At 44.0% G+C, this 23,890-nt stretch overlaps 1 protein-coding gene across 1 annotated transcript in view; it reads right to left on the reverse strand.

Moving 5' to 3' along the window:
- Positions 1-1,054: 1,054 nt before the first annotated feature.
- Positions 1,055-23,890, reverse strand: part of LOC147883994 (uncharacterized) — an 87,426-nt gene continuing 64,590 nt past the window's right edge. Inside the window, exons 6-7 of the mRNA XM_087399034.1 lie at positions 1,543-1,697; positions 1,055-1,341 (exon numbers count right to left, since the gene is read on the reverse strand). Of these exons, the coding sequence (XP_087255160.1) occupies positions 1,302-1,341; positions 1,543-1,697 (195 nt within the window). The 3' untranslated portion in view covers positions 1,055-1,301. The remainder of the gene's footprint in view (positions 1,342-1,542; positions 1,698-23,890) is intronic.

Genomic DNA, 23,890 nt, shown 5'->3' on the forward strand with positions numbered 1-23,890 from the left:
AGGCAGAACTAATCTTCAAGGTGAGAAAAATGCTAGATGAGGAGGGAAAGAATGGGAATGCCTAGATGAATGCTTCCAAATGCTTAAACTTTTTGGGTATAATGCCTTTGGCTAATTCTACATTCGCGTGCGTGCATGCGTGAGTGCGTGTGTGTGTGTGTGTGTGTGTGTATCTATGATGCTTGCCATCAAGGAGATCTTCCTCAGTCATGCCTGAAAATAGTTTTTCTTTGCTTTTGATTTCCTGTTGAGGCTCTCTGCTTTTTTGAGACCCTCATGTAAATTTTGCTGATAATATAATCATGGATTTACCAAAAAAAAAAAAAAAAGTATGTGTGTGTGTGTGTGTGTGTGTGTGTGTGTGTGTGTGTGTAGGTAGGACTTGGCTAAGCCCTATTTCACTTTTTTTTAAATCCCAAGAAAATAAATCATCAGTATAAACATTGAGAATTTGAGCATAACAAGTGTCTATATAAACACCCATTAAAACATCAAAATTACATGCTACTACTCTAATGACCGTGTTAATTTCAACATTTATTTTAACATAATGTTTGTGCTTCTTTTTTTATACTTTTTCAATGTTTATTTCAAGGCTAATTTGAAATCTAGAAAATTTTACTAAGTCAATTTGCGTCGAAAAAAAACATTGAAATGAGAGTGAATTATAGCAATGTTGCATGCCTTATGATAGGCTTATTGCATCTCTAGAACTTGGTTGTTGATGGCAAGTCAATATAATGGAGGTGGCACAAGCCAGGAGAGGAGGATGGTGGTAGGTAAGATGATGACACATGGGAAAGAATGTCTTGATTATAGATTTTTCCATCTCACTGTGCATGCCCATATCTATTCCTCACGTATGGAATTTTTTGAGCTCAGTGTATGGAGCTTCGGAACACATATTTGTTGCCAATATTTCTTATTTAATCTCTGACGTCTTAGTCGCCTACTCTTATGTTTATTACTCAATGTAGCATAAGATTCACCAGTGTAGCATAGGACCTCGAGTCATATTTGTGTTACACATAGGCTTGAAGCGTGGCACACAGATTCGAATGCAATAGCTATAGCCACGGGACTCCTGCTTGTAGCAGAAAGCTGTCCTACAGAGAATGTGGTAATCAACCTTGCCCACATGCATTACAGGCACTAGTGTAAAAATTGCACCTTCGATCCGAGTGCTCCTTAATTGCCTAGTCAAATGCTCCACTAGATACTTACCTCTGCCGGAACAAACACCAGGCTTTGTAAGTGCTGTAGCTGGAAATGTGCTCCTCTTCCCCAAAATGCATAGAAGACTAGAAACGCTTTGCGGGAGGCTTAAATCCATCATCTGCCCTGATATGAGAAGGACGTAGGTGAGATTGTTACTATTTGAGAAATAGCTTCATTGCAATGGGTTATCTTCCTTACACCCTCATTCATAACACAACAAGGTCAGCATCTCTGAAGTGAACAAATCCAATAGTCATCTCTGAAGTGAAGAAATCCAATAGTCAAAGGATGCTAGGAATTGACAATACTTTGGATAAAGCGTACCTCAAAAGTGCTGGAATGGATTCATCGGGATCTTTTCCCCTCACATCCACCGCTGTAATTTCCTCCTTGTTTTCAGCATTGGTTGTTTCTTCAGCGGCCTTGCGAAACCCATATTGCAGTTCTTCTCCAACGTTCAGCAGCACAAATGAAGGATACTACTAACACGATGAACAATGCAAGAAACGACTCGTTAGGTACATATACTTGACAAAATAATAACAATTCCCCTAATCTATTTGCCACTCAATGGTACAGCATCCTTCAATACTGGAGAAAAATTAGTCGTTGCACAGAAAATAGATTTCTACGATAAAGCCGAGCATTAAAGACCTGTGTCATTCCCCATCGGATAACTGAAATACTTTAATAAAACTCACATTTTGATTTTTATGTCAACATCAAGACTCACATTTCACAAATCTTGTGAAGTTTTTTATTTTTATGTCAACATCTTTCAGAGGCCACAGGCCCTTTTGTCTCCACAACAAGTTCAATCCTAAAATTTTGAAAACCAAAGGTAAGAACAAAAGATCCACAGAGAGAGAGAGAGAGTCCATTTATGTCTACAGGAGACTAACAGGTCTATGGGACAGAAAAATACAGCTAATACATCCGATTAGGGAGGGCACAAGACAGCTCCCAAGGAGGGCAAAAGAGCAAGTCCGTGTTATTTAGAGTACCTACATTGTAATATGAAATTAGAAAGATAATTGACCATACATCACTTAAGACTGAGAGTCATTTGATTTGCTTGATGAGGGCTACACCCTCACAATATACTATCCATTTTCCATCCTTCCTAGCAGCCTTGACCTTGGCTAGTTCCGTTCAATTGAGCTCATATGAGTTCCTCGGTTATCCAAACTTTGGCACCTTTCCGCTCGTAAGATTGGCGAAGGAGGTTGATTCGTGTAAGGATAGCATGTCCTCTAGTGATACATGAAGTGAAGGTAGGGGATCCCATGATGTAATCTACTACACTAGTGCCCCCACCCCCCGTGTGGGAAGCAAGTAAAACCACCTGAAAAGGGCCATAGGTCAAGCCCGTTGTAGATGATGAGATCATGCATCCTGGCCAGATCAAGGAGCACGTGTCCATATGGTGTAACATGCCCGTGTCGGTCCGATGAGGGTCTAGTCATACCTGCTCCGTCTAGGTCCATGGTTGGTGGAAGCCCAGGAGTGGTGCAAATGTTATTCACGATGATGGAACCCTTCTTTCTTTTCCTTTGGCTGCTGCAAAATATGGTCTCGGCATACATTATCGTCCTATATGGCGCACTATTTCTCATATGCTTCAGTATTTTCAGCCAATACCTCCACTAGAGATTGAGGATAGGCTTCAGGATTGGACTCTTCATTTGCCGGGGTCGACATGCGTCCTACAAAGTGGTGGCGAAAGCGTCTACGAGGGATTTAGAACTCTAAAATCTCTCTTCGACAACAGGTTTTCTTGTGGAGAGTCTTGCTAGGAGTTTTTCCATAGTGCGCGCGCATGTGTCTGTGTGTGTGCGCGCGCGCACGCGCATGTGTGTGTGTGTGTGTGTGAGAGAGAGAATGTCCGTACGCCCATACGGTCGCCGTACGGTTTTCGGACGACTGTACCAGCAGCTAGGGTAGGCGCGCAGGCCCGTACGATTTCTCTGACCTCTGTTTTTCCGTACATACGTACACTTTTGTCAGTCCCTCCGTACAACACAGTTTTTCCAACGCCCCGTCAGCTTCTCCGTACAACCCAGCCTCTTCCGTACAAATTCCGTTGGTATTTTCGTGCAATCCATCGTTGTCTGTACAGACTTTTCCGTACAGCCCCGTTGGTGTTACGTACAGTCCATCCCCGTACAGTATCTTCTGTACAATCTCTGCCGTACAGTTCTGGGTTTTCTCCTCTTGTGCTTTTCCGTACAGTTCTCTGTCTACTTCATCTTTCACTCTATATCTCTCCGCACAGCTCTTTCTCCCTTGCCATATTTCAATCATGGCTTTAGGTTCGGATGTTTGTACATATGCTCGAAAAGAAAGACCCGCAGATGCCAAGCGCCATCCTTCACAGCCTGCATCACAAGATGATGAGCTTACTATGGAAGCTCAATATGTGTTTGATACACTTAAGGATGACTTTCAGCAGTCACGACAGGAATGGGGCAAACCAGTTCCAGAGGTCACATACAATTTGAAATTGCCATTCCACGTGAATCCTCTCAAGAAGCTATCTCAAACCGCGGTAATAATTTTCTTTCCAGGAAGAATCCCAGCAGCCAGTGATGTTGCACAGTGGATCAAGTCCATCCTTGGAGGATGATTTGTAGAGGGTGTCTATTTTGCATCTAGAGGCTTTTATGAGGTGCACTTATCAGATGCTTTGTGCAAGCAGAGGCTACTTGAGCTCTCTCCCCTCTTCTACGAGAAGCAGATGGTACATGCTATGCCTTGGTCCCCAAATAAGGATTACCAAAGTCTTATACGACATCATTGTCATGTATGGGTTGAGGTTGTTAACTTCCCAGATTACATGCATGAAGAATTGCCTGGCCTGGCTGCTTCTTTGGGACAGGTCATTTGTCCTCCACGCCCCATGGGAAACCGTAATAGGTTCTGCATCCTCTGGGACACTGATACACCTACCCCTCCTTCTATTGCAGTGGAAGTTGAGGGAGTGCAATTGGGGAAAAAGTATTTTGAATTGAAATCGGGTGTGTTTGCAGGAGCTTGCTTTGCCTGCCACAAGTTTGGGCATCTAGCCTCTCAATGCCCAATGGTTTTGCATCAACCCCCTCCTAACGCCTTGCCGCCCCAGACACGAGAAAAGAATGAGAACTTGCAAGCTAAGGCAGCAAATAGAAATGGAGCAAAGAATGCCAAACCAATCAATTAGGTGCAATCACTTGCTGGAAAAGGAAAAGAAAAAGAAAAAGAGAAGATGAAGGAATCTGTGGGAACAGATCGGGATGGTTTTCAACAGCCTAAGAAGGTGGTTGTATTGAAACAACGCCCCTTTCAATCTCGTCAATGGGATGCTTCTTCTCCCTCACCAGGACAGGCTTCCACTTCAGCTCCTGTCCTTCAAAATTGGGTTGTAGTTTTGTAGAAGGACATCCCCATATGTGATTCTGAAGAAGGGGAGAATGCTATATCTTTCATGGATCATGAAGGCATGCAGCCCATGCAGGCAGAGGCTTTGCCTCTCTGATATCTTGTTTCATACTTATACTTTTCTGTATATATCTCTTTCATGCATCAAACACTCAAGTGCTTTACATACAATGTACAGAGCCTCTGCAATGTCTCAAAGTGGAGGCTTTTTTGGAATTATGTACATAAAATGCAGCCAGCTATTGTTTGTTTGCAAGAGCATAATCAACACTCTAGGGCTGGTCATCATGATTACTTTGGCGGCTATGATATATATTATGCTGGTACCACTAACTACTCATGTGTATGCATAATGGTTAGACATGAGCTGGAGCCTCAGTTAGCCTTCAATGACAGCAGTGGCAGATGGATGGTTATACAATGTAATGTCAATGGTGATATTCTTGAGTTTGCATCAGTCTATGCCTCCCAGACCTCTGCCATGAGGGCTTCTTTATGGGATTCTTTAAGCAAATATCCATGGAGATCTAATGCATTTATCTGTGGAGATTTTAATAATTCCCCTCTGCCGAGAGATAACACCACTTCAAGATCTCATATGCTATCATCGGAAAGGCAGAAATGGGATAGCATGCTTCTTTCTGTGCAGGCTGAAGATTTATGGCTGCTTCTCCAAGGGTCAGTGCCTGGATATACTTTTCATCATAATGCATTTACTACATACTGGGCAAGACTTGACAGATGGTATTTGTTTTACCCACAACAATATGCAAATTTTAGCCCTCATCTCCTCATAGATTTCTCATTGGGCTTGTCAGATCATGCCCCATTATGGATAAATCTGCGACTTGGTATGCCACTGGATGATTTGCCACCTCTTTCCAGTAGATTACTGCGTGTTAATCAGGCTTATCTCCGACATCAATATTTCCAGCAAATGATCAGACTTGCAATTCATCCCTTGCTTTTGCATGCCCAAGAGGACATGGATTATGCTTGGGACAGTTTTGTCTCTCGTATACAGAATGTCATTGGGGAGTATGGCATATGACTAAATGGAGGAATGAGGTTAAATGGGCAAAAAGGACAGCACAACAATTGACTGAATTTTCAAATTTAAGGCCTTTCTCTGAATCAGAAAATGATTCCCTTTCACATGCTCGGATCAAACTGACTAATAATGATTAGAGGAAATTGCACAAATGGCAGATTAGAGCAAGAATGAAGCCCCTCATGGATAAGGGCTGCTCATCAAAAGCCTTCTTCCAGGGCCTGCATGCTACTCGAAAGAAAAACTCATGTCCAAGGGTAAGGAAGCTAGATGGCTCTTGGACGCACTCTTTCTCTGATCTCCAAGATGAATGCCAAAATTATTTTCAGAAATTGTTCTCTGCTCCTGGTTCCCCATCAAATCAAATGACTGCTGCGAGGACTGAATTTCTTCAATATGTTTCTGAGATAGTAGAAATGGATGATGCACTTACATTGGAGAGACCTTTTACTGACACAGAACTTGATAATGCATTATCCCACCTCAGCAAATACAAGTCCCCTGGCTGGGATGGCCTTACGGTGGAATTTTATATTTCTTTTTGGGATGATTTGAAAGATGTCCTTTTGCAAATGATCAATGTTGCCTGGCAAGAAAATCACTTGCCGCACCTTTGGAAGCATGGCATAATCAAACTTGTGCCCAAAAAACATCTGTGTGACCATATGTCAAATTGGAGGCCTATTACTTTGATGCCTGTAGTTTACAAACTCATTGCCAAAATGATTGTGTATAGGCTTCACGGGATACTGAATGCGGGCCTTCATCCTCATCAGTATGGGTTTGTGCCGCGAAGACAAATCCATGACAATATCTCCAATGCATTGACTGCAATTGAATATGCTAAGTACTCGCATCAAGATGTGCTCATATTGCAAGTAGATATTGCTAAGGCATTTGACACTGTTCAATGGGATTTTATCTCTCAAATCATGACAAAGTTGGGCTTTGGTCCCAAGATAGCAAATGCAATTTATTGGCTTTATTCTGGCTCTACTTCTCAGTGCATTCTTGGGGGTCATCTATCTCGGTCATGGACATTGGCTAGATCAGTTAGACAGGGCTGCCCTCTTAGTGCTCTCTTCTATGCCATTGCGACCCATCCCCTCTTGATGTATCTTGATCATATTACAAACACAAGACAGATGACTGGCCTTAAAATCCCTGGGGCTGCATCTTTTTTGGCACAAGCATATTCTGATGATTCCTTCTTTATGCCACAGAACTCTCCTCGGGAAGTTCACATGCTTATGACCACACTATCATTGTATGGATTAGCAGCGGGATTGCATGTCAATTTTGACAAATCTAAATTGCTTCCCCTGAAACAATGTGACTGGCATTCTATTCTCTGGCCAGGTCAGGTAGTGCATTCCAAAGATGTAGTCAGGCATTTGGGATATCCTATAGGATGGCATATCACCAGGAAGCAACAGTTAAAATGGATCTTCCAAAGACTTCAACATAAACTGGAATATTGGAAAATCTCTACTTGGCCACTTCATGTCAGGCTCAGAATAGTACAATGTCCTATGTTCATTTCTTTTTGCCTTTGCTACATTGGTCCTCCAAAGATATTTCAGCCTTTATGTCTCAAGCTATGGAGCTGTTATGGAGGACAAAAACTGCTGTGAAAGCATTGAGACTGATGAAGATGGAAATGGTGTGCTCTCCTAGGATGCATGATGGACTTAATGTTCTCAATATAAGATATCATGTACTTGCAAGGAAGGCGACTATGCTCCATACTTTTTTCCGTCAACAACAGCCATGGACTTGTATGATAGCATCCATGTGTGTCAACATGAGGACATGTGCTTATGGCCATTGGACTACTGATCATTGGGAGGTTGTCATTGGGAGATTTGTAGGGAAGATACCTGGCTGTCCTTTCTCTTCTGCTCTGATACTTGATTGGAAATAAGTACTTTCTAAGGTCAGATGGGCTCCCGATAATCGCTTAGGGACAAACTCAATGAGGAAAGAAAGTATTCATTGGAGTGCCATCTTTGACATTCCACTTGCTTTACAGGAACCTGTTCGGACATATAATCTCATGAAATTGGGAATTAGATACATCAATGATGTGGTAGATGATCAAGGCTATGTCTTATCTTTTCCTCATACCACTGCTTCCTATGCATTGGGAATGCATCATAGGTCGATATGGAAAAAAATTGCTGATTTGTTACTTCCTTTTCTACCTATTCCTCCTATGGCTGGCACAGAAAGGCTTATGGATTGGCAATTGCAACCCTCTGCTACATGCTCTCATCATGTTCCTCTGCCTGCCTTGACCTCCATCAAAGCCTACATGCTTCTTCAGCCTGCTCCATGGATTCAGCAATATGCTAATACTCTGTGGCATATCAGGAAGCCCCTCTCATGGTGGCGGAAGAATCTCCGGATATTATGGAAGTGTAAAATGCCTTTGAAACAAAGACTTTTTCTTTGGAGATGCATGACAGGCACATTGTCAGTGGGAATCACACTTGCCAAGCGTCACATTGCACCATCCACATGTTTACGATGTCAAGCTCCTTCAGAGACTATCCCTCATTTGCTTTGGCACTACCCGGGTTCTAGGAACCTCCTTGGGAGAATTTCAGATCATCTTCGGCTCCGTTTCCCGAGTCACAGATTTGGGAAACACTTTTGGTTATTTGGCAGATTTATGAGGTCTTTGTCTCAATACTCACTATTTCTCTCATGGGTTAGATATTGGGCTCTTTGGACAATCTGGAGTGAGCATAATTTGGCATACTTGGGTCGGCTGATTCACAAGTCATGTGAATCTTTCCGAGCCTCATTGCGGCAATCCTTACATGATGCCTGCCATGAGGGTGATATACATGCTTCTTGCATAGAGCTTTTCTTTCTATGTTTCTGATCTTTGGGATACTCTCCATTCTGAAGACTTCCCATCTTGTAAATTTCTGAGAATATAAATACACTGCACTGGATTTTACTATTTAAAAAATGTGTGTGTGTGTGTGTGTGTGTGTGTGTGTGGCAGCATGATTGCTCAAGCATATGCTGATGATTCATTCTTTACTCCAAAAAATACTCGGGCTGATCTGTCCATGATCATGCATGCTCTTTCTACATATGGATTGGCTGCTGGCCTTCGGGTAAATTTTCAAAAATCAAAATTGTTGCCTTTACATGCACAGGACTGGCACAACCTTTTGTGGCCTGGGGAAATTGTCCCTGCTTCTCAATTCATTCGACATCTTGGTTATCCTTTAGGCTGGGGACTCACCCGTTCACAACAAACTGATTGGGTGCTAGTAAAGTTGAGGGCAAAACTTGAATATTGGAAGCTTGCAACTTGGCCATTACATGTTCGTCTGCGAATTACACAATCCATTTTGATAGCATACATACAATTTTATCTGCCTCTTACTATGTTCACTAAGGCAGATTTAGTTTCATTTATGTCAGCTATCATGGAAATTTTCTGGCGTTCAAAACATGGCAAGAAAAGTCTCAGATTACTCTCCATGCATCGTCTCTGTTCTCCAAAGAAGCACGGGGGTCTGACATTCTTAATATTCAAATGCATTTACTTGCTCACAGGGGGTAAATGATGATGCAGTTTCTACAAGGAGATCAGCCTTGGGCTTTTATGATTCGCTCTCTCTTATTACATCTTCATACATCTGCTTTTGGGAATTGGCAGCCTACTCAGTGGGAATTTTTATTTGGTTCTATCCAAGGCAAGATCAGAGGATGCCCTTTTGTCTCTTCTCTGCTTCTTGATTGGAAACACATTCTTTCCCACTTGGAATGGAAAGGCAGGGACTCTCTCTCGGGCAACTCTTTGAGGGAAGAGAATCTCTTTTGGTCTAAAGTATTCCACCCACCTTTGGCCATACAAGAACCCCGACGTTCATATTTTCTCTCCTTCAAAGGCATTTCATCTGTGGCGGATGTACTTCAAGATGATGGCACAATTTTATCTTTTTCTTTGGCTGCTCGCAAATATCGCCTGGGAGCTCATTATCGTCCTTTATGGCATAAAATTTCAGCAATGGTCCAACCGTACTTGCCGGTACCTCATTTAGAAATTCAGCATCGGCTTGAGGATTGGATTTTGCGTTCTCCTTCCTCACATGTCCGTCCATTGAAGCTTTCACATATCACAGTGTCATCATTGTATAGAGTGTTATTACCTCCACCTTGGATTTCCAACAGAGCAAATACTGTTTGGCATATGGATCGTCCAATGAAGTGGTGGAGAAAAAGGCTGCGTCTCCTTTGGCATTACAAAGTCCCTCTTCGACAACAGCTTTTCCTATGGCGAGTTCTCCTTGGCATTTTTCCATCTGGATAGTTACTCGCACACAGACATATTGCTTCAGCTGTTTGTCACAGATGCTCGCACTCTACTGAATCAGTGCTCCACATCTTTTGGTCCTGTCCAAATACTTCTGATCTCATTGCTCTCATCAGACAGAGGCTTCGACAGCGATTTCCTACTGTTACTTTTGGCAGATTTTTCTGGTTGTTTGGATTTCATCCCCAGAGACAGGGTTTTGATTTATTTTTTGTATGGGTGCGATATTGGACCCTATGGACTTTATGGATGGATAGAAATCATAGAGTCTTTGGTGATCCACTATTTTCATCCTTCCTTTTTTTCAAACCATCTCTGCAACAATCATTCTACGATTGTTTTCAGACTCGTTTGATTGATCAGGATGTGTATACAGCCTATACTGAGATCTTTTCTTGAGTAGTAGCTACTTCGCTTTTTGAAGCAGCTATGAATGTAATTATTCTATAGCAATAAAGATTTCTTCTCACAAAAAAAAAAAGTGTGTGTGTGTGTGTGTGTGTGTGTGTGTGTCTGTTTCCTTCTGCCTCTGCTCCTCCTACTCATGTCTTTCTTCGACGGAAGCATGGTGGTTTCTTTGCCTTGCCTTCGAGTAAATCGGCAAAGCTGGATGTTTCCGATGACCCTTCTTCTTCCCTCCAGCTGGATCTTCTTCGCCAATTGTGCTCTGCCTCTGTCAAAGAAGTTCCGTCATCGGGTTCCCCGCTTGTTTGTTCCTTGGATTCTGCCCTTTTGGTCTCCGGTCTTCGAGAGGCTCAGCAATTTGGAATCTGCCTCTATTTTATGGGCAGGGTTTTATCTTCAGCTCATCTTTGTCATTGGGCTGATGTTGCAGTGGGTCTGGATTGTATTTCTTCCTTTGTCTTTCTAGGAAAAGGATTTTACTATGCCCACTAAGGTGGTAGAGCGCCTTGTCAGTCATGCTGGTGTTCCTAGAGCTGGCTTTTTGGCCTATGTGATGCCCTGGGATCCCTTATTTGATCCATCTGCCTCTCTTCTAACCCACTATCCAGTTTGGATTACCCTCACAGCGTTGCATGTGCCTCTTCTTCAGCATCTTCTTACTCTTGCAGCTTTTGTGGGCAGGCCTCTCCATCTTCCGAGACAGGATTTCTTGCAGGCTACCCGCGATGTTAGGCTCTGTATTTTATGGGATATGATGCAGCCCGTGCCATCTACTCTGGATCTTGATCTGGGATTTGTTCATCCAATGCGCATCAGGCTGCATTTTGCTTCTTTTCCTATAGCTTGTTATCGGTGTCGTCAGGTTGGTCATTTTGCACGTGCTTGCCCTTCTGCTTCCATGACCACTCCTCCTACTACTCCTTCAGCTGTGAAGATTACTTCTCCTCCTCCTCCGGTTTCTGCTAAGGCTTTACTGGATAAGCCTTCTTTTACTGCTCCGAAGCATTACTGGAGGAAGGTAGAAAAATCATAGGCCAATCTTTCTCTTACTGAAGAAGTTCACGATCCGACTCCTGTTGACCATCATCAGCCGCCTCCTCCTCAAGATATGGATGTGCCCCTTGCAGAGGGGATCATACACGATGTTGCACATGCTCCTTCTCAGGTTGATCCTTAGAGTGAAGCTGAAATGCTGAGTCCTGCTTTATCACATGCAGCTCTTTCGTCAGAGGATACAGATGTTGATCTAGCTCCTTTGCCTCTGATGCCTGTGCCAGAGTCTTCTTCTGTTCGGGATGCAAATGTGCCATTTTCATTGGATTCCTTTCATCCCATGTTACAACAGGTTTTTGACCCTGTGATTCAAAATTTTCGGGTGCCCGCCTATATTAAGAAGAATCACAAGGGCCAAAAACAGCTTGTTTTTATTAATGGTGTGGTTTCTACACTGCATCAGTTTCTACAAAGCAATAATCTAAAGCTGGAGGATGTTGTGTTTGATCCTCCTCTAGCTTGATATGTAACTTTTTATTTGGCTGCTTCATGACTTTTGCTCTGAGGCTTTACTTGTAAGTTTTTCCTTTGTACTTATTGGTGGGTTTTAACCGCTTTTTTAGGGTTTCCCACACAGTATAAGATTTCACCAAAAGAAAAGTGTGTCTATTTCAAAGAGTGTCTAAAGAGTGCTTGCAATCTCGTGTCTTTGATCATGATGTATATTTGTCCTACAATAAGATTTTCTCTTGATGTATTATAGCTCTCCCTTTCTGGAATAGCTTTATTTGTAATATAATGACTCAGATTCCACACACAAAAAAAAAAGTGTGTGTGTCTGTTTGGCGAATGATCGCCCAGCCAAGTGGTGGAGGAAAAGATTACATCAACTTTGGGCCTATAAAGTACCGCTTCGGCAACAGGTTTTCTTTTAGTGAGTTCTTTTGGGAGTGTTTCCATCTGGATAGCTATTGGCTCATCGACACATTGCTCCTACACTTTGCCACAAATGTTCTGCTTCTTCGGAGACTGTGCCTCACTTGTTTTGGCATTGTCCGTGCTCTCGTGAGTTTTTTGATCTGCTTCAATAGTGCCTGCAAGCGAGATTCCCATCTGTTCCGTTTGGGAAGTTCTTCTGGCTATTTGGGCTTCTAGCTATTTGGGTTTCATCCATCCAGACCGGAGTTTCATCTTTTTCTTCATTTAGGTTCGCTACTGGGCACTATGGACTTTATGGACATATAGGAATTGCAAAGTCTTTGGTGATCCTACTTTCTCTCTGTTTGGCTTTTCAGGCGTTCTCTGCAGCAATCTTTCTTTAATTGCTTGCAAACCCGCTGCATAGATCATGAGGTCTTTTTGGCAAATGTAATTGTAGCACCTTGTTTTGAGGTTGCTACTCGTGTAATATAATCAATCAAAGATTTCACCCAAAAAAAAGTGTGTGTGTGTGTGTGTGTGTGTGTGTTCGGCTTCGCATAGTACAATCCATTCTTGTGGCTTATATTCAATTTTATTTACCATTGATCATGTTCACCAAGGCAGATCTTGCTTCATGTCTACGATTATGGAAATCTTTTGGCGTTCCAAACATGGCAGAAAGAGTCTCAGGCTGCTTTCAGTGCATCAACTTTGTTCCCCTAAGATGCATGGTGGTTTGAACATCACGAATATCCAAGTGCACATCCTTGCTCACAGGGGGAGAATGTTGCTGCAATTTCTGGAAGGTGATCAGCGTTGGGCTCTTACGATTAGATCTCTGGTCACACATATTAGTATTTTTACCTTTGGTCACTGGCAAATCAATTACTCGGATTTCTTATTTGGTCGCATCGATGGCACTTTGCCTGGTTGCCCTTTGGTCTCCAGTTTGCTTCTTGATTGGAAGCATGTCCTTTCTCATTTGGAATGGCATGGTCGACAGTCTTTGCTGGGTAATTCTTTGCGAACTGAAAGCATTTGCTGGTCAACAGTTTTTCAGTCTCCATTGGCTTTACAGAAACCTCGCCGTTCCTACTTTGTCTCTTTTAAGGGCATCACTTCTGTTACTGATGTTATGCATTTACTGGTCGATAGTTTTTCAGTCTCCATTTACTACTTTGTTTCTTTTAAGGGCATCACTTCTAGCTCTATGCTACCTTTTTCTCTGGCAACCACACGGTATGGCTTGGGCTCTCATTATCGTGCTTTGTGGCAACAAATTGCTGATATGCTTTTGCCTTTTGTTCCAATTCCTCCTTTGCAACTTCAGGACAGGTTGGAGGATTGGACTTTGACTTCCCCAGGGTCCTCTTCTCGCCCTTTGAGGCGATCTCTGATTACGGTGCCTGCATTGTATAAAATCCTTTTGCCTCAACCTTGGGTTTCAGAGAAAGCCAATTCTATTTGGCAAATGCATCGCCCAACCAAGTGGTGAAGAAAGAGATTACAGCAGCTTTGAGCCTACAAAACTTCTCTTCGGCTTCTAGCAAGTGCTTCTGGGCATTTTTCCATCTCTGGACAGATGTTGGCTTGTAGACACATTGCTCCTGCTCATTGCCACAGATGTTTGAGTTCTCAAGAGACTGTGCCTCATTTTCCCGACTATTCCTTTTGGAAAGTCTTTCTGGCTCTTTGGTTTTCATCCACCCAGACCGGAGTATCACCTTTTCTTTATTTGGGTTCGCTATTGGGCACTCTGGACTTTATGGACAGACAGGAACTGTAAAGTCTTTAGTGATCCTATATTTTCCTTGTTTGGCTTTTTTAAGCATTCTCTACAACAATCCTTCTTCGATTGCGTGCAGACGCGTTGTATAGATCATGATGTATATCTAGCATAGACTGAGATTTTCAGCTGATGTATTTTGGGCTGCCTCGTTTTGAGGTCGCTACTCTTGTAATAAAAAGAATCAAAAGTTTTCACTAAAAAAAAAGGGGGGGTCTGAGTTTTTTAGAGCATCGTTAAGGCAATCTTTGTATGATGCTTGTCATCATGATGACTTGGATGTATCATCTTTGGAGGTGCTTTCACACTGCTTTTGGTTTTTTAGAATAGACTTTTCTTTAGACTATTCTCATTGTAAAAACTTTTTCTTCATATAGATACAGTGGTTTCACCCAAAAAAAAAAAATGTGTGTGTGTGTGTGTGTGTGTGTGTGTGTGTGGAGAGAGAGAGAGAGAGAGAGGTGGAAAAAGCGGGCGATGGAGCCCTCCTCCTCTGCCTCACCAGCCTCGTCTTCCTCCCCGTTCCTGTCCGTACAGCCACCTTCGTCGTCTACTTTGCCTTTCGTACAGCTGCCGTCAGCTGTACGGTCTTCCATACTGCTTCCGTGCAGCTCGCTACCCCCCGTACAGCTCCCGGTATAGTTTCCGTACCCCTTGCAGCTCCCCGTATGGCCTTCCGTGCCTGCTGTACGGCCACTTGCGCAGCCTCCTTCCTCCTCTTTTGTCTTCTCTGCCTCAGCGCCTCCATCTGCCTCTACCTCTCCTACTCGTGTTTTTCTTCGACGGAAACATGGTGGTTTGTCCGCCTCACCTTCGATCAAATCGGCAAAGCTGGATATTTCCGATGGCCCTTCTTCTTCCCTCCAGCTGGATCTTCTTCGCCAATTGTGCTCTACCTCAGTCGCAGAAGTTCCTTCCTCGAATTTTCCACTTGTTTGTTCCTTGGATTCAGCACTTTTGGTCTCTCGTCTTCAACAGACTCAGCAATTTGGAGTCTGCCTCTATTTCATGGGCAGGGTTTTATCTTCAACTCAGCTTCGTCATTGGGCTGATGTTGCCATGGGTCTAGATTGTATTTCTTCCTTTGTCTTTTTGGGCAAAGGATTTTATTACACTCACTGCTCTTCAACTGAGGTGGTAGAGCGCCTTGTCAGTCATGCTGGTGTTCCTGGGGCTGGTTTCTTCGCCTATGTCATGCCCTGGGATCCACTTTTCGATCCTTCTGCAACTCTTCTGACTCATTGTCCGGTTTGGATTACTCTCAAAGCGCTGCCTGTGCCTCTTCTTCAGCATCTTCCAACTCTTGTAGCTTTTTTGAATAGGCCTCTTCATGTTCTGAGACAGGAGTTCTTGCAAGCCTCCCGTGATGTTCGTCTTTGCATTTTGTGGGACATGACGCAATCCGTACCATCTACTCTGGATCTTGATTTGGGATTTGCCCATCCGATGCGCATCAGACTCCACTTTGCATCTTTTCCCACTGCAAGTTATCGGTGCCGACAGGTTGGTCATTTTGCGCGTGCTTGCCCTTCTACATCCAGGCCCAGTCCTCCTACTCCTTCAGCTGTCAAGGTTACTCTCCCTTCTCCTCCGGTTTCTGCTAAGGATTCTTTGGTGAAGCCCTCTACTGCTCTGAAGCACTACTGGAGGAAGGTTGATAAATCACAGGCAAATCTTCCTCTTGCTAAAGAAGCTCAGGATTGCACCCTTGTTGAGCACCATCAGTTTCCTTCTACTCAGGATATGGATGTACCCCTTGCAGAGGGCATTTTACAGGATGATATGTAGGCTCTCTCTCAGGATGCTGCTTCTGCTCTTACTCAGATTGATCCTCCGAATGAGGCTCAAATGCTAATCCATGTTTTATCAACTGCACCTTCTTCATCGGAAGATACGAATGTTGATTTAGCTTCTCTGCCTTTGCTGCCTGTGCCAGAGTTTTCTTCTGTCCGGGATGCAGAAGTACCCTTTTTACTAGAATCTTTTCATCCCATGTTACAACAAGTTTTTGACCCTCTGATTCAAAAGTTTCGCGTACCAGCCTATATTAAGAAGAATCACAAGGGCAAAAAACAGCTTGTTTTTATTGATGGTGTGGTTTCATCACTGCATCAGTTTTTACAGAGCAACAACTTGAAGCTGGAGGATGCCGTGTTTGATCCTCCAGGTTGATATGTCACTTTTACTTGGCTACCTCATGACTTTTGCTCTGAGGTTTTACTTGTAAAACTGTTTTTCTTGTACTTATTGGTGGGTTTTTACCTCTTTAAAGGTTTCCCACACAGAATATAAAGATTTCACTTATTCAAAAAAAAAGTGAGAGAGGGTGCGATGGAGACCTCCTCCTCTGCCCTGCCAGCCTCGTCTTCCTCCCCGTTTTCGTCCATATAGTCACCCTCGACGTCCCTGCTGCCTACCTTGCCTTCCGTACAGCTGTCGTCAGCTGTACGGCCTTCCGTACAATTTTCGTGCAGCGTACAGCCCCCCGTACAGCCCCCCGTACAGCTCCCCGTATAGCTTCCGTGCTCCCTCCACCTCCCCGTACGGCCTTTCGCGCCTGTTGTACAGCCATCCGTACAGGCTGTACGGTCAACTGCGCAGCCTCCTTCCTCCTCTTTTGTTTTCTCTGCTTCAGCGCCTCCTTTTGCCTCTACTCCTCCTACTCGTGTTTTTCTTCGGCGGAAGCATGGTGGTTTGCTTGCCTCACCTTAGATCAAATCGGCAAAGCTGGATGTTTCCGATGTCCCTTCTTCCCTCCAACTGGATCTTCTTCGCCAATTGTGCTCTGCCTCTGTCACAGAAGTTCCTTCATCCAGTTTCCCGCTTGTTTGTTCCTTAGATTCTGCCCTTTTGGTCTCTTGTCTTCGACAGGCTCAGCAATTTGGAGTCTGCCTCTATTTCATGGGCAAGGTTTTATCTTCAGCTCAGCTTCATCATTGGGCTGATGTTGCAGTGGGTCTGGATTGTATTTCTTCCTTTGTCTTTCTGGGCAAAGGATTTTACTATGCCCACTGCTCTTCGACTGAGGTGGTAGAGCGCCTTGTCAGTCATGCTGGTGTTCTCGGGGCTGGTTTCTTCGCTTATGTCATGCCCTAGGATCCACTTTTCGATCCTTCTGCAACCCTTCTGACTCACTGTCCGGTTTGGATTACTCTCAAAGCGCTGCCTGTGCCTCTTCTTTAGCATCTTCCAACTCTTACAACGTTTTTGGGAAGGCCCCTTTATGTTCCGAGACAGGAGTTCTTGCAAGCCTCCGATGATGTTCGTCTTTGTATTTTGTGGGATATGATGCAGCCCGTGCCATCTACTCTGGATCTTGATTTAGGATTTGCCCATCCGATGCACATCAGACTCCATTTTGCATCTTTTTCCACTGCATGTTATCGGTGCCGACAGGTTGGTCATTTTGCACGTGCTTGCCCTTCTACATCCAGGTCCATTCCTCCTGCTCCTTCTTCAGCTGTCAAGGTTACTCTCCCTTCTCCTCCGGTTTCTGCTATGGCTTCTTTGGTGAAGCCCTCTACTGCTCCGAAGCACTACTGGAGGAAGGTTGATAAATCACAGGCAAATCTTCCTCTTGCTGAAGAAGCTCAAGATTGCACCCTTGTTGAGCATCATCAGTTTCCTTCTACTCAGGATAGGGATGTACCCCTTGCAGAGGGCATTTACAGGATGATATGCATGCTCTCTTAGGATGCTGCCCCTGCTCTTACTCAGATTGATCCTCCGAATGAAGCTCAAATGCTAAACCCTGCTTGTTTCTCTGACTGTACGGATCAAATGCTACAGCTGCTTGTTTCTCCCTCAGTTTGACACCCTCGAGGTTCCTTTTGACGTCCGTTTTGTGTTCGTACGCTCTATTAGAAAATCCCACCCAAAAAAAAAAAACCGTATTGTCAAAAATCCGTACGATTTTGTCCGTACAGTCAGTACAGTTTTGTCCGTACAGTCGGGGAAGTCCGTACAATTTGCCTGTCAAAAAAAAATTTACTGTCAAAAATCCGTACAACTTTATCCGTACAGTCAGAAAATTCCGTACAGCTTTGTCCGTACAATCGGGGAAGTCCGTACAGTTTGCCTGTCAGAAAAAAAAATTCGTACTGTCGAAAATCCGTACGATTTTGTCTGTACAGCCAGTAAAAAACCGTACAGTTTTGTACCTGCTGTGCTTTTCTCCTTGTAAAGCGTTGCTGCTTCCAAGTTTTTTCCTTAACTCGAATGGCGGATTATTCCAATGAGAAAACCTTTCACAAAGACAAGTCGGTTTCCAACAAGAAACAAAAACAGGTGATGGATTCAGATGATTCCCTTCATGACTGTGCTGAGGCTCAGCTTGTTTATGAGGTTATGCATGAAGGGTTTGAAGACACCCGTAAAGGTTGGAAAGATCCACTTCCCACCACTGGCATTATGGTGAAAGTGGATGATATATTTGATTCAGTTAAGGAGTATGCAAAGCATGCCATTATAATTTTCTTCCTAGGACGAATGCCTGCTGCTGCAAATGTTGGGAATTGGTTGACTCGAACCTGGGTGGTTCTTATGTCAAAAAAGTTCATTATGCAACGAGGGGCTTTTTTGAGATCATCATGGCTGATGAGGAGCACCGTCAAGTTTTGCTGGAGCACTCTCCTCTTTTCTATGGCCAGCAGATGGTCCATGTTCTACCCTGGTCTCCCACCCGGGATTATCAGGCATTGATTCGGCATCGTTGCCCTATTTGGGTAGAAGTTGTGGATTTTCCTCAATGCTTGTCTTCTCTTCTACCTGAAATTGCAGCTTCCCTCGGTAAGGTGGTATGTCCGCCGCGACCCAATGGAAATTCGAATCGCTTCTGCATTTTGTGGGATACAGATCATCCCACTCCAGCTTCATACTCGGTTACTGTGAATAATGTTTCCATGGGGAGTGCCTTTTACAAGCTCAAGTGGGGGCTGTTTGCAGGTGCTTGCTTTGAATGCAAGCAATTTGGGCACATGGCTTCACAATGCCCTTCCCGAGCTCCACGGATGCCAGTGCAAGCTGAAATGGTTCAGCCTTTGAATAAGAATGCAAATGCCTCTTCTGTGGTCAAAAACAAAGGGGTCAAACAGTTTTTCTCTGTTCAAGACAAAGGCAAAGCCCCGACTGTCTCACATGGTAATGCTTCTTTTCCTGTGCCTTTGTCCTCTCCACCTCAGGGGAAGGGGGAAGTTTTTGTGACTGATGGATGGCAAACTCCTCGCAAAGTGATCTCCCCCAGGCAACCTTTGCCTCCTCGGACTTGGAGTGGTGCATCCTCTCATGGGAAAACACCTGCTGAAAACTCTGGTGTTGGCTTGACCTGGGCTGCTGTGACTGCAAATCGGACCTTGTTTCCTGAAGAAGAAGTTGCTGCACTTTTGTCCTCTCCTCAGGCTGATGCTTCATCTCAGGATAGAGGCCCGGACATTGAGGTGGAAATGCAGACGTAGACAGCCTGTTAGTTGCTGTACATACCTGTCCCATACTGTAAATATGCCTGAACATCTGCCATGGTAGATGGATTATTGTTCAATGCCTTGTTCAAGGGGAAATTTTTGAATTTGCATCGGTTTATGCCCCCAAGTCTTCTCGTGATAGAGCTTTGATCTGGGCTGCCATGCATACTTATCCATGGCGACAACATGCCTTCGTTTGTGGTGACTTAAATAATGCCCCTCAATCGGGTGACAACACCTCAGGCCACACTCATATGTTGGCTTCTGAAACACAGGCATGGTCTGATTTTTTGCTTCAGTTGCGCCTGGTTGATCTCTGGAAGGAATTACAGCCCATGCTTCCGGGTTATACCTTTCAGCATAATGCTCAATCTTCTTATCGGGCACGCTTGGACAAATGGTATCAGATTGATCCACACCATTGTGATGCCTTGACTTGTCAAATTTGGGTTGATCATGCTTTCACACATTCGGATCATGCTCCTCTTTGGTTGAGGCTTTCCTTACATGAATTTCCCACTGACAGATTGCCTTGCCGAAGGCTTTTGCTGATTAATAATAGTTATCTGGAGCATGCTGACTTTAAAGCCTTGGTCTTTGATGCTATTCAGCCTCTCTCTCGTCAGATACGCATTGGTTTGGATTATGCCTCGCACGCTTTTGTTGCTCGGATGCAAGCAGTTATTCGAGATTATCGCAAATCCTATATGCAAGCCACAAGGGAGACTGTAGCACATGCCAAATTTACATGTCAGAGTTTGACTGAGCTTGCTCATCTTCGCCCTTTGTCTTCAGAGAAAAGCATGCTCTTATGTCAGGCTCAATTCTCTCTTCAATCTAATGTTCGCAGAAAGCTTGCTAAATGGGAAACTCAATCCAGACAACGCGCATTTTTGGATAAAGGCTGCTCTTCCAAGCAATTTTTTAAGAGTTTACACTACAAAAGACAGGCTGCCAATATCTATCGGATCCGGATGCCTGACGGTTCTTGGTCAACATCTCGTTCAAAGCTTGATGATTTATGTGTGCAGCACTTCTCCACTCATTTTGGGCATCTGGATACTCTTTCTCCTCGGGTCGTGTCTGCACGTCAGCTTCTTTAGCAGCATATTCATCAAATTCTGTCTGATGCTCAGGCTTTGGAACTTGAACATCTCTTCACTGAAAGGGAATTGTCTGATGCACTGAGATCCTGTGGCAGATGGAAATCTCCAGGATGAGATGGTCTCACTGTTGAATTTTTTCTTGCATTCTGGGATCTTCTTAAATTCACCTTAGCTGCAAATGGTAAATACAGCATGGCGAAATCAGCTGATGCCTTTGTCATGGAAAAAGGGTCTTCTCAAGCTGATTCCAAAAAAGCAGCTATGTGATTCATTGGGTGATTGGAGGCCAATCACGCTCATGCCAGTCATTTACAAGATCATTGCCAAAATGGTGGTTGATCGGATTAAAGGTTATTTGCATGATGGGTTGCATCCCTCCCAATATGGCTTTGTTCCACGTCGCCGTATCACAGATAACATTGCAAATGCTTATATTGGGATTGAATATGCCAAATACATGCAGCAGGATGTTCTACTCTTGCAGGTAGATATTGCAAAAGCCTTTGACACAGTTCAATGGGATTTCATCTCGCAAACTATGCGAGCTTTGGGGTTTGGACAAAAAATGCAGCAGGTTATTTACTGGCTTTACAGAGATAGCAATGCGGCTTGCATTATTTCTGGGGATATCTCTGATGAGTGGACTCTTCGTTGTTCGGTCGCCAGGGATGCCCTCTCAGTGCTTTACTCTATGTCATTGCTACTCATCCTATGCTGCAATATATTGATCATCTTGTGGCTACAAGATCACTTCATGGCTTGGAATTAGATGCTAATCGCAGCATGGTTGCTCAAGCTTATGCTGATGATTCTTTCTTTACCCCGAAGAATACGCCCCATAATCTTGGTGCCTTGATGCAGGCCCCCTCTATTTATGGTTAGGCAGCTGGTCTTCATGTTAATTTTCAGAAGTCTAACCTGCTCCCTTTGCATTCCAAAGACTGGCATAGTCTATTATGGCCCGGGGATATCATTCCACCCACTCAGTTTGTTCGTCATCTTGGTTACCCTTTGGGGTGGGAACTCACTCGCCGACAACAAACTGATTGGGTTTTGGCTAAGTATCGAAAAAAGCTTGAGTATTGCAAACTGGCAACCTGGCCTTTGCACGTTCGTCTTCGAATAGTGCAGTCCATCCTTGTGGTAGATATTCAATCTTACTTGCCATTGCCATTCATGTCTGTCTTTATGGAACTCTTCTGGCGATCCAAACATGGCAGAAAAAGTCTCAGGCTGCTTTCGATGCATCACATTTGTTCTCCCAAGATGCATGGTGGATTAAACATCACAGATATTCATGTATATATTCTTACCCACAGGGGGAAAATATTGCTGCAATTTCTGCAAGGTGATCAGCCTTGGGCTCTTATGATTAGGACTTTAGTCACTCATATCAGTATTTCTGCGTTTGGTCATTGGCAACTCGATCACTGGGATTTCTTTTTTGGCTGCACTGATGGCACTTTTCCTGGATGCCCTTTTGTCTCCCGCTTGCTTCTTCTGGAAGCATGTTCTTTCTCATCTGGAATGGAATGGACGGCAATCTTTGCTTGGGAATTCTTTGAGAGCTGAAAGCATTCACTGGTCGAAAGTCTTTCAGCCTCCCTTGGCTTTACAGGAACCTCGACGTTCCTACTTTGTCTCGTTTAAAGGCATCACCTCGGTTGCTGATGTTATAGATGATGCTGGTACTGTGCTCCCCTTTTCTCTAGCAGCCACTACATATGGATTGGGCTCTCATTATTGTCCTTTGTGGCGACAAATTACTTCTATGCTTTCGCCCTTTGTTCCGATTCCTCCTTAGGAACTCCAGGACCGACTGGAAGATTGGACTTTGACTTCTCCAAGGTCCTCTTCTCGTCCTTTGAGGCTATCTCATATTACTGTACTTGAAGGTACGAAATGAAGAGAGAGAGAGAGAGTGCAGGTACAAGACGAGTCGATACGTCAAATCTTAGAACTTGTACCTAGACCTAGGACCAAGTGTCCTAGGTGTCACATAGTCCTATGTGGCCTAGAAGGCACTAACACTATAAGTGCCTACACTTATGCCCACAAGGCACATACCATAGCCTATAGGGCATCACTAGAACGACCAGAAGATGGCCTACAAACCCCCCTCCATGGGATGGGCCAAAGTACTCTAAAAACGTCTCAGAATACCTGGTAGTTTCTGGTCATGATGGCACATGTTCATCCAAAAGGATATAGCCACCTATGAATGTACAAGGAATGTCAGATCATGTAACAAAGGGAACCAAGTGTAAAGCCTGTCGGAAGACTTCGAACTTGGGACGAGGAAGTGCCTTTGTAAACATATCTGCGATGTTGTCCTCTGTGGGAAGATAGGACAACTCTATGTCTCCTGCTGACAACCGCTCCCGAACATAATGATAGTGAACTTGGCACTCTGGCTGTCAGTGTAGACAATAGTGGATGATGTCTGGCAAATACCAAGATCTGTAAGTAACTGTCGAAGCCAAACACACTCTACTGTAGCGGTGAAAGTTGCCCTGTACTCAGCCTCAAAGCTAGACGTGGCAACTGTCGGTTGCTTCTTGCTGAGCCAAGAAATACATGAATTGCCAAGCAAAAAACAATTGCCAGTATGTGACACTCTGGTGTCGGAACATCCTGCCCAGTCACTATCCGTGTAAGCATGCACGGTAAGTAAACCCTGATCACCGTAGAAGAGGGCTAAATCCTGAGTGCCTCTGAGATATCTGAAGACTCTCTTCACTGCCTGCGCTGAATCTGCTGAGCTGAGATACTGCATACTGCAAGTCAAGTCTAGTATGACATAAATAAATAAGCCATCCAGCAGCCTGCTGATAAAGAGTGATATCACATGGTGGGCTCCCATCATGAGCTGAGAATTTGAAGCCAGGGTCCAGTGGAGTAGAGATTGGCTTGCAATCCTCAAACTGAAAACGATCAAGGAGCTGTCCAATATACTTGGACTGAGACATCATGATACCCCCTACCCCCCTCAACATGAGCAAACTGAATGCCCAAATAATAATGGAGCCGTCCCATGTCTGACATGACAAAAATCTGCTGCAAATCAGCCTTGAAAGCTGCAATTTGCTGAGTATCCGGGCCCATGATAAGCATATCATCCACATATAAAATCAGCACTAAAAAATCAGATCCACTCCCACGGAAATAAAGAGTGGGTTCTGTGGGACTATTCTG

Source organism: Dipteris shenzhenensis, chromosome 27 (genome assembly GCF_047967505.1).
Source record: "Dipteris shenzhenensis isolate YYH24624 ecotype China chromosome 27, Dip_SZ_1.0, whole genome shotgun sequence".
NCBI classification, from domain to species: Eukaryota; Viridiplantae; Streptophyta; class Polypodiopsida; order Gleicheniales; family Dipteridaceae; genus Dipteris; species Dipteris shenzhenensis.